The sequence below is a fragment of the Camelus bactrianus genome, chromosome 21 (genome assembly GCF_048773025.1).
Source record: "Camelus bactrianus isolate YW-2024 breed Bactrian camel chromosome 21, ASM4877302v1, whole genome shotgun sequence".
NCBI classification, from domain to species: Eukaryota; Metazoa; Chordata; class Mammalia; order Artiodactyla; family Camelidae; genus Camelus; species Camelus bactrianus.
In genome coordinates this window covers 16,758,298-16,774,195 of record NC_133559.1, presented here as the reverse complement: position 1 = coordinate 16,774,195, position 15,898 = coordinate 16,758,298, and the positions used below count along the sequence as shown (strand labels likewise).

Sequence of the window (15,898 nt, the reverse complement as noted above, 5' to 3'; positions counted from 1 at the left end):
CATAACAATGAGGAAGAGTGTGGAGCGGGCCAGGATGTGTGGGGTGATTTGGCAAGAACTGAAGAGGTACTGTGTACACTCCTCAAGTGGATGGCTTCCTTCATACCTCAACCCTAGGAAGGTGTCTTCCTTGGAATGGGTTAGAGGACACCGAAGGTCTCATGCCTAAGATGGCTAAAGGGGCCTGTGGCTGCCCTCCCTGAGTTCGGGAAAGGATGTGTGAGGATTTCCCATAGAGCAGATATAACTCACCTGGGAGAAAAAGCCAGCCTGGAGCCATTTTAAGTTGTTCTCAAAAGTACCCTTGGGAGTGTGAGAAGACCCCAAGAAATGGCCTGCTAAAATTAAAATACAGGGACTAAGAAGGCAGGCAGTAGAGGGCGAAAGAGGCTGCATGCCTAGATCAAGGGAGCTTCAGTGAAGGATCCAACACAGGGCCATAGCCAAAGCACCAATGAAAGCATTAACAGTAGAGAGTAGACTGCCAGAGATAAGAGGAAAGGGAAAGGATATTCCAGACTGTGTGGGATTCATGAAACTTACTTTATATATAATAATATATGTGATGTAAAATACATATTAATAAATTATGTATAAAATACACATATAATTATGTATAAAATACATACACACATATATGTATAAAATACATATCTATGTATAAAATACACGTATAATATTATACATGGTTTGATTTATTTGGTGAGGGGTAAAATCAGCTGACAGCTAGCAGACGGGTCAGTCTGAGCAGTTGGGTGATCTTAAGCAGGCTGGCTAGGGCCATCAGAGAAACCAACTCACTATTTTGGGTTCTCCAATGTACTTTAACAGCTTCGCTCTGGAGCCCACGTGACCAGATGTCTCTGAGTCATGTCTGCTGACACCCTTCCCTTAGCACCTCCACCTGAGTGAGGCCAGGACCCTATTATTTCCCTTATCAGAATTTTTCACCTGTTTAAAAGGCTATCAACTCGATATCTTTAAATAGAGACATTTTTAGAGTTCCTGAAAGTTCTGCCATAAAAGCAATAATCCCATGGCTGACTGCCATGCATACCTTTGGGAGTTTTTCTCTGGGGCGAACATTTTTAACTTAGCTGTTCTTTCTGGTCATTACCTCCACATACTAAGTGGTGTGTTACGCTGCTTTTTACAAATTCAAATTGTGACATTATCTGTTTTAGTCTTGCCATGGTAGATGAGAATGTAACGCTGTTATACCACTCTTCGGCACCTCTCCCCTAATATTGTTATAGTACTACCTTAGATAAATCAATCAAGTGTTTGCATTAAGACTGTGTAAATGCTGTCCTTTAGAGAACCAAGTAATATACTGTAAATAGATTTCTTAACAAAAGCTTATTTTTCTTGGAGTTTCTAGGAAACTGTTTTTTGGGAAACTTTTCTTTTTGCAATGTCTTCCTTATAAGATCCTACTTCAATCTTGGTTGGACACTCTGTCCTTTACCCCTGAATCTCCCAAAGTGTGGGATATGCTTTTCGGTAATATTGGAACAGGACATAATTGTAAAAAGTTCAGGGACACAGCATTAGATATGAATCAGATAGTGAGGAAGTTGATTCCCTTTTCAATTCTCTCTCAATCCTCACATCCTTTCTGAAAACTTATTGTCTGAGTCTTGGTCCATTCGAAGGATCTGTAGCCCACAGGCTCCCTCCTGGGCTCCTTCCTCCCACTTTCTCCACCTATGTCTTCAGTGACCGCTTCTTTCATTCCTTTATCTTCTGGACATGCCTTCTCACCCCACGTTTCATTGACTCGTTCAGCAAGTATTTATTGGGTTTCTGACATGTGCCAGACATTGCTCTAGGCACCTGAGATACACCAGGGAACAAAACAGCATTCTGCTGGGGAGAAGTAGACAATGGAGAAAAAAACCTAACAAAGAAGTAAATTCTGTAGTATGTGTAAGTGATCCCAAAGAGAAAATGAGAAAAGAGTTATTGGGTAGGGCAAGGGGGATTCAGCATGCAGTGCCATGAGGATAGCCCTCAGTGGAAGGCGGGACAAAGGAAGTGAGAGATGCTGCTGGATGGATGGCTGGGGAAGAGCATTCTAGGCAGAGGGGACAGCCAGTGTAACGACCCTGAGACAGGAATTGACCCCTTCCAATCTGTACCTTAATTAAAAATTATTTTATTCTCTTTTTAATGGGTAAAATGTCCTGGTCTTGGAGGTCAGGAGATAAACAAAAGAGGTTAGCTTTTCACCTTTAAGTCTTATTTCTGAGTCTTTGAAACCACAAGGTGAGCAAGTAGTATCTACTTTTCTTCTTTCTTCTGAGAACCTATAAGAATTTTGCATATTTCTTTTCTTTTGGTGTTTACAGATCCTATTTGAAGAAGGAATTTTTAATATTTCCTTCATAAATGAAGAAAATGGAGAGCTAAAAATAATATGATTCTCCCAACGGATACATGATCTAATGACAAAAACTATATCTTGTATACCCTGACTTTATTTGCTTTATTTAACCAACATTGTTTTTCTCAGAATCTCATTCTATCACTACTACAATTTGAAATGTAAAAAATATATATATATTTTTATATAAGGTGTTAAATGAGGAATAGAATTTTGTTTTTACTAATTGATTTTTTTCAACAAACATACATTTATTCAGCAAATATTTATAGAATATCTTCTACGTGTCAGGAAGTGATCAAGGCACTGGGGATATAGTGATGAAAATGGTAGACACGTGTCTGTTCTTATATATTTGAATTTTAATGGAGGCTGATAGTCAATAAACAAATTCATTAATAAAAGCATCAGGGCTTGTAGGCCTGGAGAAATAGTCTGAATTTTATTCTAAATGGATTAGAATACATGGGGAAAGTATTGATTAGAATTAGCATTGGCTACCTATAACAAGAACCAAGCTAGAGTGGCTTAAATTTATTATTAAATTTGCTAAATTGATTTCTCTGTATGTAAAATCCTCTCTATGTCTCATCACTGGGACTGTATGGAGGCTTCATGATCATCAAAGACCCTTGGTCCAAAATGGCTGCTGGAGCTCCAGCCATCATGTTCACATCTAACACTAGAAGGAGAAGAAAATAAACCAAAAAATGAAATTAAAAAAATTCTTTTTTCAGAAATTTTCTAGATTCCTACCCAATACTTCCTCTTATAGGTCAGTGATCAATACTTTGTCTCATGGCTATATCCAGTTGCAAGGAAGGCTGGAAAATGTAGCTGCCATGAGTAAAATTGAACTCTCTTACTAAGGAGAAAAAGGATAATGGAGGTTGAGATAAAAAAAACAAGTTTCCACCATAGAGATCTGAATCATGTTTTTTTAAAAACTTATTCTATCTTCTCAATAGAAAACAGATTGAAGAGGATGGGAATAGAAGGGAGAGCAGTTTTTCACACTCGTCTAGATAAAATTTGGTAATGGGCTAGGGTGGTGCTATAAAGATGGACAGAAGATGGATCGAGGTATGCTTTGGGGTAGAGTCAGTGAGACTTTCTGATGGACCAGATGGGGATAGGAATGAAGGAAAGAAAAGAATCAAGGACATTGCCTAGTTTTTTTGCCTTGAGAAAATGGATATATACGCTTACTAAGCTAGGGGAAGTGTTGGTGGATATAGGTTTACGGAAGAGAGATTCAGGAGTTCCGTCTAGATCGTGTTAATTTTGAAATTGGGCATCCAAGTGGCGGTTGCCAAGGAGGCACTTGGATATGTGAGTCTGTAGTTAAGGGTGGATGTCAGGTCTTAGAAATGTAAAACCTAAAGTTATTGGCATATGAATAGAATTTAAAGTCACAGGCAGATGAAATTACCTAGGGAGAAACTGGATGGAGAAGGGAGCCCACAGTCAAACTGAGGCTTACCAACAATTGAAGTGTTGATAGAGGATTAGGAGCCGGCAAAGTAGGCAGCCAGTGAGAGAGGGAACCAAGGGAATGGGTGTTAGGAAAGCTGGTAGACGAGGGAATGGTCCCTTATATATAGTAAATGATGCCAAGGAGTGTAATAAGATGTGGACAGAGATGTAACCTTTGGATTTGGCGATTTGGTTGTCAACGATAAGCCTGACAAGATGAGTTTTAGAGGAGCAGGAGATTAAAGGCATAATTCAATTTATTCAACTTGTAGTCACTAGAGATGAACTAGACTACAGACTAGGGGAGGTGGGCAAATTAATCCTTATGCAGTGTGATAAAGGACTGTGATAGAGGTCTGCATGGGGTCAGTGGGCACACATGAGTTGAGGCACTAATTCTATGGGGCAAGGGCACAGAAGGCTTTCAGAAGATGGTGATAACAAAATGCTCAAACTGCACTTTATGAATTAGAGGACCTGTGGAGTAATATATTCCCCTTGGAGTCAGGAGACCTAGGTTCTGGTCCTACTTCATCACTAATAGATATATTATCTGAGACAAGTCCCTTCCTCTCTCCAGGGTTCTTCCTTCTCCCCGAATAGAGAAGTGGCTAGATTCGACAATCCTCATTTGTTTTCTGTCTTAAGATCATTATGGAATTTTCTAACCTATTGAAGTCTAGATAGACTGAAGCTTTTAAATTCAAAGCTCTCTGCCCTTAAGTTAGCTTTTTGGGGATGTTACATTTAAATGTCTGTATTTCGCCATTAGAAGCTGACGTCACTTTCTTCAGCATCATTAATTCATAGTTTGAGTTATTGCAGGGTAAATTAGTTAGGATAGTATTACCATCTATAACAAACCCCAGCATCTGAGTGGCTAACACAATAGGATGATCGCGTTTTCCTGCCCATGTCATGATGCAGTGAGAGTTTTGACAAATGGCCCTGTACACAGTCATTCAGGGACCCGGGCTCCTCCCATTTTGTGGATTTGCTCCTATCCCGTAGGTCCCCACAAGTGATTTGTTTTCTTGGAAGGAAAAGGTGAAGATATATAACCGCCTCAGTTCAGAGGTGACATATATTACTTCTGATTGAATCCCATTTTTTTTTAAACTAAACACGTGGCTTTACCTAAGATGCAGTGGGGAATGGGAAATGTAGATCTTGGCTGGGCAACAACTTTATCATGGAAGGGGAACAGGAATCCCTGTTGGGGGGTGGGTATAGCTCAATGGTAGCATGCATGCTTACCATGCACAAGACCGTAGGTTCAATGTCTGGTGCCTCCATTTAAAAAAAAAACAAGGAATCCTTGGTGAATACCAGACATCTCAGCCAATGACCTATACAACTCATTTGTGTGTCTGTTTTCCAGCTGAAGAGGAGATCACCTTTTCCAGAATAGAGACTCTTAAGAAATCTGAAGGATTTTCTGGAAATCCCAGGTACATGCACCGATAATTATTTAGGGGGTGGAGCATGAATAGTTGGCATTAAGTAAGAACACTGTTAGACTCATTTGTCTGGTCAGTCCTTTGGGCCTTTTAGGTACAAGTGGGCTATGCCGGAGGGTAGGCATGGTGAGTTTCTTCAGTAGTTACCTACATTAGGTTTTCTTATCTTGCTCTTTTATTTGTTTTTGAAGATCTTTTCATAGCAAAAGCTATACTATATCTACAAGTTATTACCCCTATTTATTTCTGCATTTGGACAGTTTTGAAGAAGTAAGAGAAAAGATCTTGACTTTCTTTGACATTGTTATAACAAGAATGAGGACGTCTGAGGAAGACATCACTCCTCTGGAAAACTGCCAGTGTGAGGAGATCGTGGAGATTGTCATCATTCCTCTGGCTCACCATTTTCTGGCTTTGGGAGAAAACAACAAAGCCTTGTATTACTTCCTAGAAATCGCATCTGCTTATCTCATCTTGGGTGATAATTATATGGTAAGCTGTTTCTACCCAGATTCCCTTCACCGTTGAAACAACGTTCAGACCCCAGAGCCAGCAGAGAAGCTCTAGTGTGCTTTTTTTATAGCTTCATGTTCTTGATTCCTACCAGCACACCCCTTTCCTCTGAAAATCAAATTGCTCAGAAGGGAAATGACCTGAGACTGAGAAAAGAAAGTCAGAACAAACTGCAAAACTACCATTATACATCATTTAAAATATTGCCACCTTTAGAAACTTGCTGTGAATTGTCTACCAATATGGGATCCCTGGCCTCAGCTCTTCAGTTTCAGTGGAGTCTTTCTCAGAAATATCCCAGCAACATTTGCCCTCTGTCTTTCCCAGATACCTGTGAGCACAAATTCCCATAGGTCTTTGAATAAGCACAGATCTGGATTTAACCTAGTGATCCCCAAAGGTGCTCACTCACTCTGGTCTTCGTGTAATTTGTGCTAAATTATTATACATCCCTTTAGGCCACTGAAGCACTAGTGAAAGTTTCTCCAGGATAATTGTAAATAGGTTTCCAGGGCAACATGCCCTCAGAAATGGGGGGGATTTGATACATATAATGAAATAAAAATAATTAATTGGTAAGTAAGTTGGGAAGTGCTGAGCTGAATAAAGCTAAATAGGTTTCTGTACTACAGGTATCTCAGGGCCTTCACATGCTGAGGTACATAGAAATCTCCCAGAAGGTCGGGCTAGGACTGGGCCAGTGTTTCTCTCAAATGTATTTGACGTTAGATCACTTTTCATAGAGCAGCTGGCTGGACTAAGCTTCCATGAAACTCACTTGAGGAGATGCCTTTCTGGGCCTCGCTTCATCTGACTCCAGCCAGCTTCAGGAAGAGCTTCGCACACCTGGGTAGCCAGGACCACCATCCTTCATTCCTGCACTGGTGGTTCCATAGTTTACAGTTGCTGTTGATCACAAAAGCCTAATCAACCCTCGCACCTTAGATTTATATAAAATTTTGAAATAAAACCATTAAAAATGTCAGTAAGCCCTGGTTCTTTCAAGTCTTTGTGTTAAGAATGAAAGTCTCCTTGGAGCTGGGGGAGGGTATAGCTCAGTGGTAGAGCGCATGCTTAGCATGCAGGAGGTCCTGGGTTCAATCCCCAGCACCACTATTAAAAATAAATAAATAAGTAAGTAAACCTAATTATCCGCCCCCTCCCCCAAAAGGATGAAAGTCTCCCGTGCATACTTTATACACACATGTGAAGAAAGGAGTGATGTGGCCAGCGGGTCCCAGGAGAAGAAGGTTTAAGTAGCCTTGGAGGGCAACTTGCTGTACCTCTGCATACCCCCATCTCGCTCTGAAGGGGGTGGTGAATGATCAGGAAGACAATGATTGGAAGCAGAGCCCCAGTAAAAGGTCCCAAAACATGCCTCTCCCACTGAAACAAATCTGGTAGGACCAGCGCTGGTGGCCAACTCATGTCTCCTTCTCTCTGCCTCCCACACATACTCGTTAGGCTGTGCTAGACTGCCTCACCTTATTTTACTCTTCAATTCTGACCTTACCTTGGTGTTCCCAATTACCAAGACACTCCTCATGATGTCACAGAACGTTGAAGATGAAGTGAGGAAGGCTGCCCGGGGCCTTACCTTCCTCTTCCACCTCCCAAAGATGGCCCTGGCAAAGGAAATGGGGTGGTTCATAACGCACTCCAAAGGTAGAGGCTGGCTTCCCATAGATGTGGGGATGTTCTCAGGGGCTGTGAGTACAGTGTTGGAAGTAGGGAGGTTGGGGGTGGAATTACTTTAAGGAGGAAATTGCCTTGGAGAAAGCTTCAGGAGAGGTGACTTCTGTGACAACATGAGGAAAGGGAGAGATTTCTAGATTCATCCTCTAGCGTGAGAGATTCAGTGGACCAAGATGGGCATGAAGGTGGCCTACATCTTCAGTGGGAACTTTCCCTGTCACCTCTGTCTAGAGCTTGAAGGCCCTTTATAATCAGGAGCTGAAGGTAGAGAGGTGGAGGTGGGAGCTGGAGTTGTCCTGCTTCTCTTCCTTCAGTAGAGACTGGGGCAATGGCCCCTCTGTGGTCCAGATCCCTGCTGACTCAACACCTTCTACTCCTTGTGCTGGTTGCAGGCTTACATATATTTGAATGAGGGAGAGAGGATGCTGAAAACTCTCAAGAAGGAAAAATCTTGGAGTAAGACTTTTGAGTCAGCTACCTTTTATACCCTCAAAGGTCAGGTAAGAAACCATTAAAAACATGATTACTCTGTTATTTACCATTGAGGCTTTACATACAAGAAGTAGAAGTCATCCCTATACTTTCTGCATCCTCCGCCCATCCTCTGCCACACATCCTTTCCAAGACTCCAGAACCCCAAGCCCCAGGACTCAAACCTCCTCACCATCATTTGCCAACAGCAAGATCTTCCTTATCCTCTTGCTTGACATCTTTATGAAATATTTTTCTATCAACCTCCCAAAATGGACATGAATGGATAGACATTTCCTTAGGGGTAGATGATGAACAAGGAGGATGCTAAATCATAGCCATTTAAACATTTTTCATGTATACATCCAATAAATATTTACGATTGTGCTAGGCACAGGGGGATTTTGTTCCTGGGCCTTAAATGACCTTTTTTGTTGTTAAGATTCCAAAACTACGTGATTTTGGAACATACCAACCAAGTCTGGAATCACTGCTTTTCTTCTTTTCCTCTCTTCCCCTTTCTTCTCCTTGTAGGTCTGTTTCAACATGGGCCAGATGGTGATTGCCAAGAAGATGCTAAGGAAGGCCCTGAAGCTCCTCAATCGAATCTTTCCTTACAATTTAATTTCCTTGTTTCTCCAGACACATGTTGAGAAAAACAGACACTTTCATTATATCAATAAGAATCAGCAGGCCCAAGAGAGCTCACCTCCAGGGTAAGGAGGAAGCTGAGTGTCTCATCTCACCACGCGTAGTCCAACAGTCAGTCCCCAAAGTCTGGGCCTCTAGGGGGCGCAAGGACTCCTTGTGGCTCACGGGTAGGGGAGGGAGTAAGTAGGGGCGGGGCTCCCAGGCCAGGGCTGGGTTACCTCAGAACAACTTAACAGATAGCTATTGCCAAGTGGAGTTCAGGGGACAAAAACTTCAGGGAGCTCCTTTCAAGGTGAGCTCCAAGCCCCTTCCTACTCATCTCACCCACTAACCCCTCTGGCCATCCATGTTCCAGTGGGAATCTGCACCACCTGTTCCTAGAGCCTCAATCACAAGCCCTCTTTCAATTAGGTGCTGAAACCCTGGGTATGGTCCCTGCCCCAAAGAAAAATGGCAGGCCCTCAAGACATCTGCCAAAAGACAAAACGGCCCACCCATTTTTGTGTCTCTTAGGATATATGGGTTAAATGGTGGTCGGTATCCATCGGTCAAGATAATACCATTAGGGACTTGTACTTTTCAATGTATGTAAATTTTATCTATAAAAGAACAACAGAAAAAATAATGAGGTGGGGTGGGGGAGGGAAGCAGTGAGTATAAGGATGGGTGCAGTAAGAATGTTGATAGTTGTTGAAGCTGAGTGCTGGGTGCATGTGGTTCATTATATTTTTGTTTTACTGTGTATGCATGTTTGCAATTTCCGACAGTAAAAGTTTTTAAAATATATTCTACCTACCTAGCAATTCATACCAAGGGAGAGGCCACCTAACTGGGGATCTGGAGAGCTGGCAGAAGAAATCTCTTCCATCTTGGGAGAGGCCAGCAGCAATATTCCTACAGGTTCTGCCTGAGACACAAACATCTATTTCTTTAAGCAAGTTGCTGCAATTCATTTGCAACCCCATGAAAAATGGCCTTCCCCAGTTTCCCAAAAGCATTCCCTTGACTGTGGGGGAGCCTAGGGTGGAAATGAGGTGGAGCTGAGCTCCTTTGTGGACTGGGGACAGGCTCCCAGGAATCTAAGCCTGCTGCCTCGGGAGACACCAGGATGGGGAGGAAAGGGGAGAGGTTCAGGAGTGATCTCTCTGAGAGGTAAGAGACAATTGGAGTTTGGATTACAACTCCAAGGATGGCCAGGTGAAATACAGGAGGCCTAGTTAAATTTGAAGTTCAGATCAACAATGAATGATTTTCTTTTTTTAGTGTACATTATATCACACAAAATATTTAGGACATATGCATTCCAGAAGAATTATTCATTGTTTGAAATTCAGATTTAACTGGGCATCCCTAAATCTGACAAGCCTAATTTACAACCACACTTTGTAAAAGGAATAAGAAGTACCCTCACAAAGGGAGAAGGTGAAAAAGTGATACATGAGAAAGAAACTACAGAACTATTGGCTTAAAATTACTCTCAGATCAAAAGGTTCTCATCTCAAGAATGAGGCTAATAGGAAAGAATATTTAATGTCAGAGTTTCTACAACTTCATGAACTCCCTATATTATAAGGGGTTTTACCTTCTCCATGTTTCCTTTAGAATCTTAAAAAAAAAAAATTACCACAACAGAATATGTGTCATAAGTGTCTAAAGTACTTGGAATTATTCTTAACTCTAGGATATCTCTTTCTTCTCATCTTTATTCAAAATCTACATTTGATAGCCATTTCTTGATTTTTTCAGTTGGTTTTTGGTGGGGGGCAGGGAATTAGGTTTATTTATTTTTAATAGTGAACCCAGGACGTCATGCATGCTAGGCACACACTCTACCCCTGAGGTATGCCCCACCCCTCATAGCTATTTCTAATGATATTTTGTTTTCTTGGCTTTGTTAAATCACTAATATTGCAATCAGTTCAGGATTCCATTTTTATCACCAGTAGAGAGGATTCAGGGCTGCATTATCAGTTAAATGACTTGTTGAGGCTGAGACCAAGACCCCGAGCATTTTTGGTAGGTGCTCAGCCATCGTCCCCTTGAATACTTCCAGCACAGGAAGCTCACCATCCCCTGTGACGTCCCATTCCATCATTGGAATGTAGTCTCTTTGGGCTCTAGAAGAAAACACCGCAGACTGAGTGGCTTATAAACAGCTAAGTTTATTGCTTACAGTTCTGAAAGGCTGGAAGCCTGAGCACCAGCATGATTGGGGGAGGGAGGGCCCTCTTCGGGGTCACAGACTTTGTATCCACACATGGTGAAAAGAGTCCAGGGAACTCTGTGGAATGAATCTCTTTTATAAGAGCACTAATCCCATTCATGAAGTTTCCACCCTCATGTTCTAATTATGTTCTCAAGACCCCGCCTACTATTACCATCACTTTTGAGAGTTAGAATTCAACATATAAATTTGGAGGGGGAAAATGCATTCAGACCACAGCAGACTGGAGTTGTTTAAAATGCTCATTTCCTTTTTTGAGCTGAGACCCTAGCTCCTGACAACAATGTGTAATGCAGGAAACCACACGCTGGACTGGCCAGGCTGGAGGTGGACAGGGCTGGAGTCCTGGCACCACCACATTCTAGCTGTGTGACTTTGAGTTAATTACTTAACCCGTCTGAGTCTCACCTTCCGTTTATGTAAATTGGGGTTAATTATTCCTTCCCTTCTTACAGGGTTGTCGTCAGAATCAAATGTGATGAAGGATATAAATGTGCTTTTTAAAATAACTTCATTTAAATGGCAATGACCTGACAGGGGACAGGTGATTTACATAGATTATCTTAATTCATCATCACAAAGTAGGTATTATGGTCCCCACTGTGCAGTGGAGAAAATGTGCATCATAAAAATTAACGTACATGTTAATTTCCATATAAAGGAAACAGACCTCAAACTCAAGCCTGTTTTGATGCCCAAGCCAGTAGTGAGAACTCTGCACCTGCGTTCTCCTCAAGCATGCTGGTGACAATACCTTCTTTTCATGTCCCCTGTGTATACTCTAATAGGAAGAAGAGGCTGGCGCAACTTTACCAGCAAACCACCTGCTTCTCCTTGCTGTGGCAGATCTATAGCTTAAATTACTTTTTTCACTACAAGTATTATAGCCACTTGGCAGCTATGATGCAAGTGAACACTGCACTGGAAACTCAAGATGACTTCCAGGTAGGGTGTTTTTGTAGCTGCTTTTTACATTTCTGAATCTCATTTGAAGAGAAAAGCCTAGTTAGTGAAAGCCAGTGGAAATTCAAAACCATGAAGATTTAATAAAAGCCTTCCTGGCTGGCTGGTTCTGCCGAGCCTTCAGTTCTCAAACATTTTGGTCCCAGGATCCCTTTATGCTCTTAATGATTGCGGACCTCACATGGCTTTTATTTCTATGGGTTGTAGCTATTGATACTATCATATAAAAAACAAAAACTAGATAATAAAAAAATAATTTGTTAAAGAAAATAAACCCATTACATATCAATATAATAAACATCTTCATTGAAAAAAAAAAAAAAAACTCATTTTCCCCAAACAAAAAATTTAGTGAGAATTGTATGTACTTCATTTTTGCAAATATCTTAGTGTCTGACTTCACAGAAGACAGCTGGATTCTCCATCTGCTCCTACCTTCACTCCCTTGTACTTAATTCTCCCCTGGAAGACTCCTTATTGTACTTCTGAGACAATGAGGGTGAAAAAGGAAAAGGTAAAAGGATAATTCTTTTTAAAAAGATAAAATCATGACTCACACAAATACAAAAAGAACACGTCAACGATTTTACTGAGCTCATTAAAATTAGTGAGAGAACTAGTAAGATGTTACAGCTGGTCCCAAGGAGAATTTGATTTATGAATGGATGCATAACTAGTCACAGGGCAAGAATCTATTCTACTGAACACTTATGTTTCTATGAAAAAGAATAATTTACATTATTATGGTTTCTACTGCATGCAGAATTGTAAAGCAGCCCAAAGACAATGAAAGGCAGAGACAACCTTGATGAGTGAGCTAGACAGGACACCCACTGAATTTTTTGGTTTGTTTTGGCCCATTTCAAGATCTTTCAGTCTTTTTCCTGACACAAATAATCGCTTGATGTCATGAAACTAGCTTTGCTTTCTTTGTGTAGTTTTTGAAAGGGTCTCAGGGACCCCAAGGGGGTTCCTGTTTTCTCGTTTACACCCTGAGTTCCTAGAATGGTGTCTAATACATAGTAGGTACTCGACAAATATTTATTGAATGAAATGGTTTACTCCTCCTCCACCCTTGGGGCTGTCTCCTAAAAATGTGATGGAGTTGGGGGGCGCAAGGGAGACTAAAATGGAAAAGTCACAATTGGAAAGTGAATCAAAAGATACTTGTTAACAAGAGGGCTGTAACTGAGGTCAGAAGAGCTGGGGAAAATGCTTCCCTAGAGAAAGAACCAGAATGAGTGCCCAGAGGGAAGTTTCTAGGACTCCACCTATATGTGGTGTGACCACTGGCAAATCATAGAACTCTGAGCTTTATATTTTTCTCATAAAGTGAAGCAGTTCAGTTGGGTTCAATTCTCTTGGTCCAAATACCAGAAGAACTAGGCTTCATTTCAGCTCTGATTTTTCATTTGCCCAATGATCCTGTCTTCCACCACAATTCCTTCCCTCCTGGTAGGGTTATCTGAAACATGTTTTAATCAAGGAATAAAGGAATTCCTTGAGATTCACTCTGTGGTTTAACAAGCACCCACAGACTTGCCTATAACACAGAATTTTCGGACTGTTTCTTTTCTGCGATGTGAGGAATTTCAAGAAAAAAGTTCCCTTCTCCAAAATGCCTCCCCCACCATTCTACCATGAGGGATTCTGTATTTCTCCTGTTTGCAGTTTCTATGTATTCTATTTTTGTTTTTGTTTTTTATAATGAACTGTCACTTTAGCAAGAACTGTTTTCCCTTCATCCTTCCCCAAGCAACTTTATCATTTTAAAGAGTTGTTTGAGTAACCAACTTCTCTTAAATCTCCCAATTAGGTTTAGAATTAGTCCTTATATATAGTTTTAAATCAAACAAAACCAAACCAACCTTCCTTTGCTATTAAATAACAAAAGTAACACATGCTGTTATAACAAATTAAACATCACAGAAATACATGCAGTAAAAAGCAAAGTTTCTCTTCTTAAATCTCTCCTTCAACCCCAGCAAATATGTAACTGCTATTTACAGTTTGGAGTGAATCCTTCCAGGCTTTTTGCTATGCAGTCATATATCCACATATTGCTTTTATTTTTCCTCCAAGTTAAAATTCTTCTGTTTTGTTTAAGGATGCTCTGAGGGCAAAAGGGGCCATTGAGCTTGTCCTGGATCATGCATTAAATAGGTGGCAGAAACTCAACTTAATTTCTGTGTCGAGGCCCATGGTTTGGTCAAATGTCCAGCTCCATTTCCAAGCTTCGTAAATCCCTGTTTACTGGCAGGCGTTGGATGATATCCTGGACTTTCTGCTTTGGGTTCCATCCCAGTCTTGCCCTGCTCTCCTTCTCTCACTGCTGCCATTTCAGATCATTAAGGCCTACCTGGACTATTCGCTGCACCACCATCTGGCTGGCTACCAGGGCACATGGTTCAAATATGAGATCATGGCCATCGAGCACATCTTCAACCTCCCCGAGAAACGCAAGAGCATTGAAATTGTGACCTACGTGGCCCATGCGCTTAGCTACATCAAGCTCCTAATGGGTGACTTGGACTTGGCCATTGACTTAGGTAAGGGCTGGCTGGTCAAGAAGGGATGTGCAAACGCAAGTAATGCCCAGAAATAGACTGGCATTGTTTTCTTCCCAGGCTCTCGAGCCCACAAGATGTGGGCATTGCTTCAGAATCCCAGCAAACACTGTCTGGTCCTCTGCTGGCTTAGTAAATCCTTATTCTTGAAAAACAGGTATTTATCTTAAGGTGTGTTCCAAAATTAGGGAAAGAAAGCCATATTAGTGGAATGTTCTGGGTTCACTTCACCCTGGCATCGAGTGGGGGAGGGAGTACAGTTTACCCTAAGCTGATGTAACTGATGACCGTCATCCTTTGGAAACCACCGCTCTGGTCCAGTGACTGGAGGAAAGTCAGACAGTCACCCCCACTGCGGAAATCAGGCCTCCGTCACAGGTGACAGAAAGGGAACGGTCTCACAGGGAAGGCAAATGCCCCGAGGACAGCAACCAAGACCAGAGACCCAGGCCAACATGGCCTGACTGCGGTCACTCTGATAGAGAAGTCTGTGAAAGAAAAGTTTGAACAAATTGCCCATTTGAGATTTAGGAGTGGGTTTGAAGTCTGTTTAACTGATTGCGTTTGGTCCCGAATCACTGGGCAGGACTGAGACCAGGACTGGACTTCCTCACCTCCCGCACACCACGTTTTAATCCCACCACTTTTCCTTTCCCGTAGATACAAGCAGCTGATCCAGGTGCTGGGGTGGCTGTGGGATCTTTCTGTAGCAGAAGAGCACATTTTCAGCAAGGCCTTTTTCTATTTCATCTGCCTGGACATCATGCTTTATTCTGGTGAGCGCGGCCTTGGAATTGATAAGAAACTGAGGGCATGACACTTGTGTAGGTGTGGGGTGGCAACTATCAGGGTGGGGGCTTTGAGACCACTGGGTTTCTGGCTAGGACAGGGAAGGGGGAAGAGCCTGGTGTTTGGAGCTCAGGAAGCTGTCTAGAAGGTGCAAGGATTTTAAGGGACCAGCAAGGAGGAGAATTTAGAATTTAAGCTGCCAGTTAGAAAAGTGTCAGATTAATTTGCACACAAGAGACACTGACTGATATTGTCAGTATGTGCCTTCTACTTTTTTTTTTAATTTAATTTTTAGCAGGATAGACTTGGAGACTTCATGCTTTAAAATGAAGGTTTGGGCTGCTAATGTGAGGGTTCCAGGCACTGGTAGCTGCTGGTGATTTGGACAACAAATTCTTCCCTGGTAACTTTCAGGTGACACCGGGTAGGAAGGCTTCAGGGTACATAATAAACCAGAGGGGCCAACCTGAGCATTCTTTTTCCGACAGGTATTTTCAAAGGGGATGCAGGTATCACTGCCAATGAGGGAAGTATGGGTGGGAAGACGAAGTCCCAGCCTGCACTGAGGCTGATTCCTCAGTCTCAGGCAGGGAGGGTTGGTTTAAAGCCCACTCCTGCTCAGTTAATACTGTGGCATTCTATCGTACATGTGTCAGCTTCCACAAAAGCAGGGACTCCGCCAACACAGGGCAGTGCAGTCACC

The 15,898-nt window shown here is 41.9% G+C and overlaps 1 protein-coding gene across 1 annotated transcript in view; it reads left to right on the top strand.

Annotated features, from left to right (window-relative positions):
* The window catches only part of ADCY10 (adenylate cyclase 10), a 68,266-nt gene that overhangs the window by 40,785 nt on the left and 11,583 nt on the right, over window positions 1-15,898 (top strand). Inside the window, exons 21-28 of the mRNA XM_074349776.1 lie at window positions 5,244-5,313; window positions 5,583-5,814; window positions 7,923-8,030; window positions 8,536-8,717; window positions 11,665-11,821; window positions 14,184-14,388; window positions 14,467-14,563; window positions 15,067-15,182. Coding sequence (XP_074205877.1) covers window positions 5,244-5,313; window positions 5,583-5,814; window positions 7,923-8,030; window positions 8,536-8,717; window positions 11,665-11,821; window positions 14,184-14,388; window positions 14,467-14,563; window positions 15,067-15,182 — 1,167 coding nt within the window. The remainder of the gene's footprint in view (window positions 1-5,243; window positions 5,314-5,582; window positions 5,815-7,922; window positions 8,031-8,535; window positions 8,718-11,664; window positions 11,822-14,183; window positions 14,389-14,466; window positions 14,564-15,066; window positions 15,183-15,898) is intronic.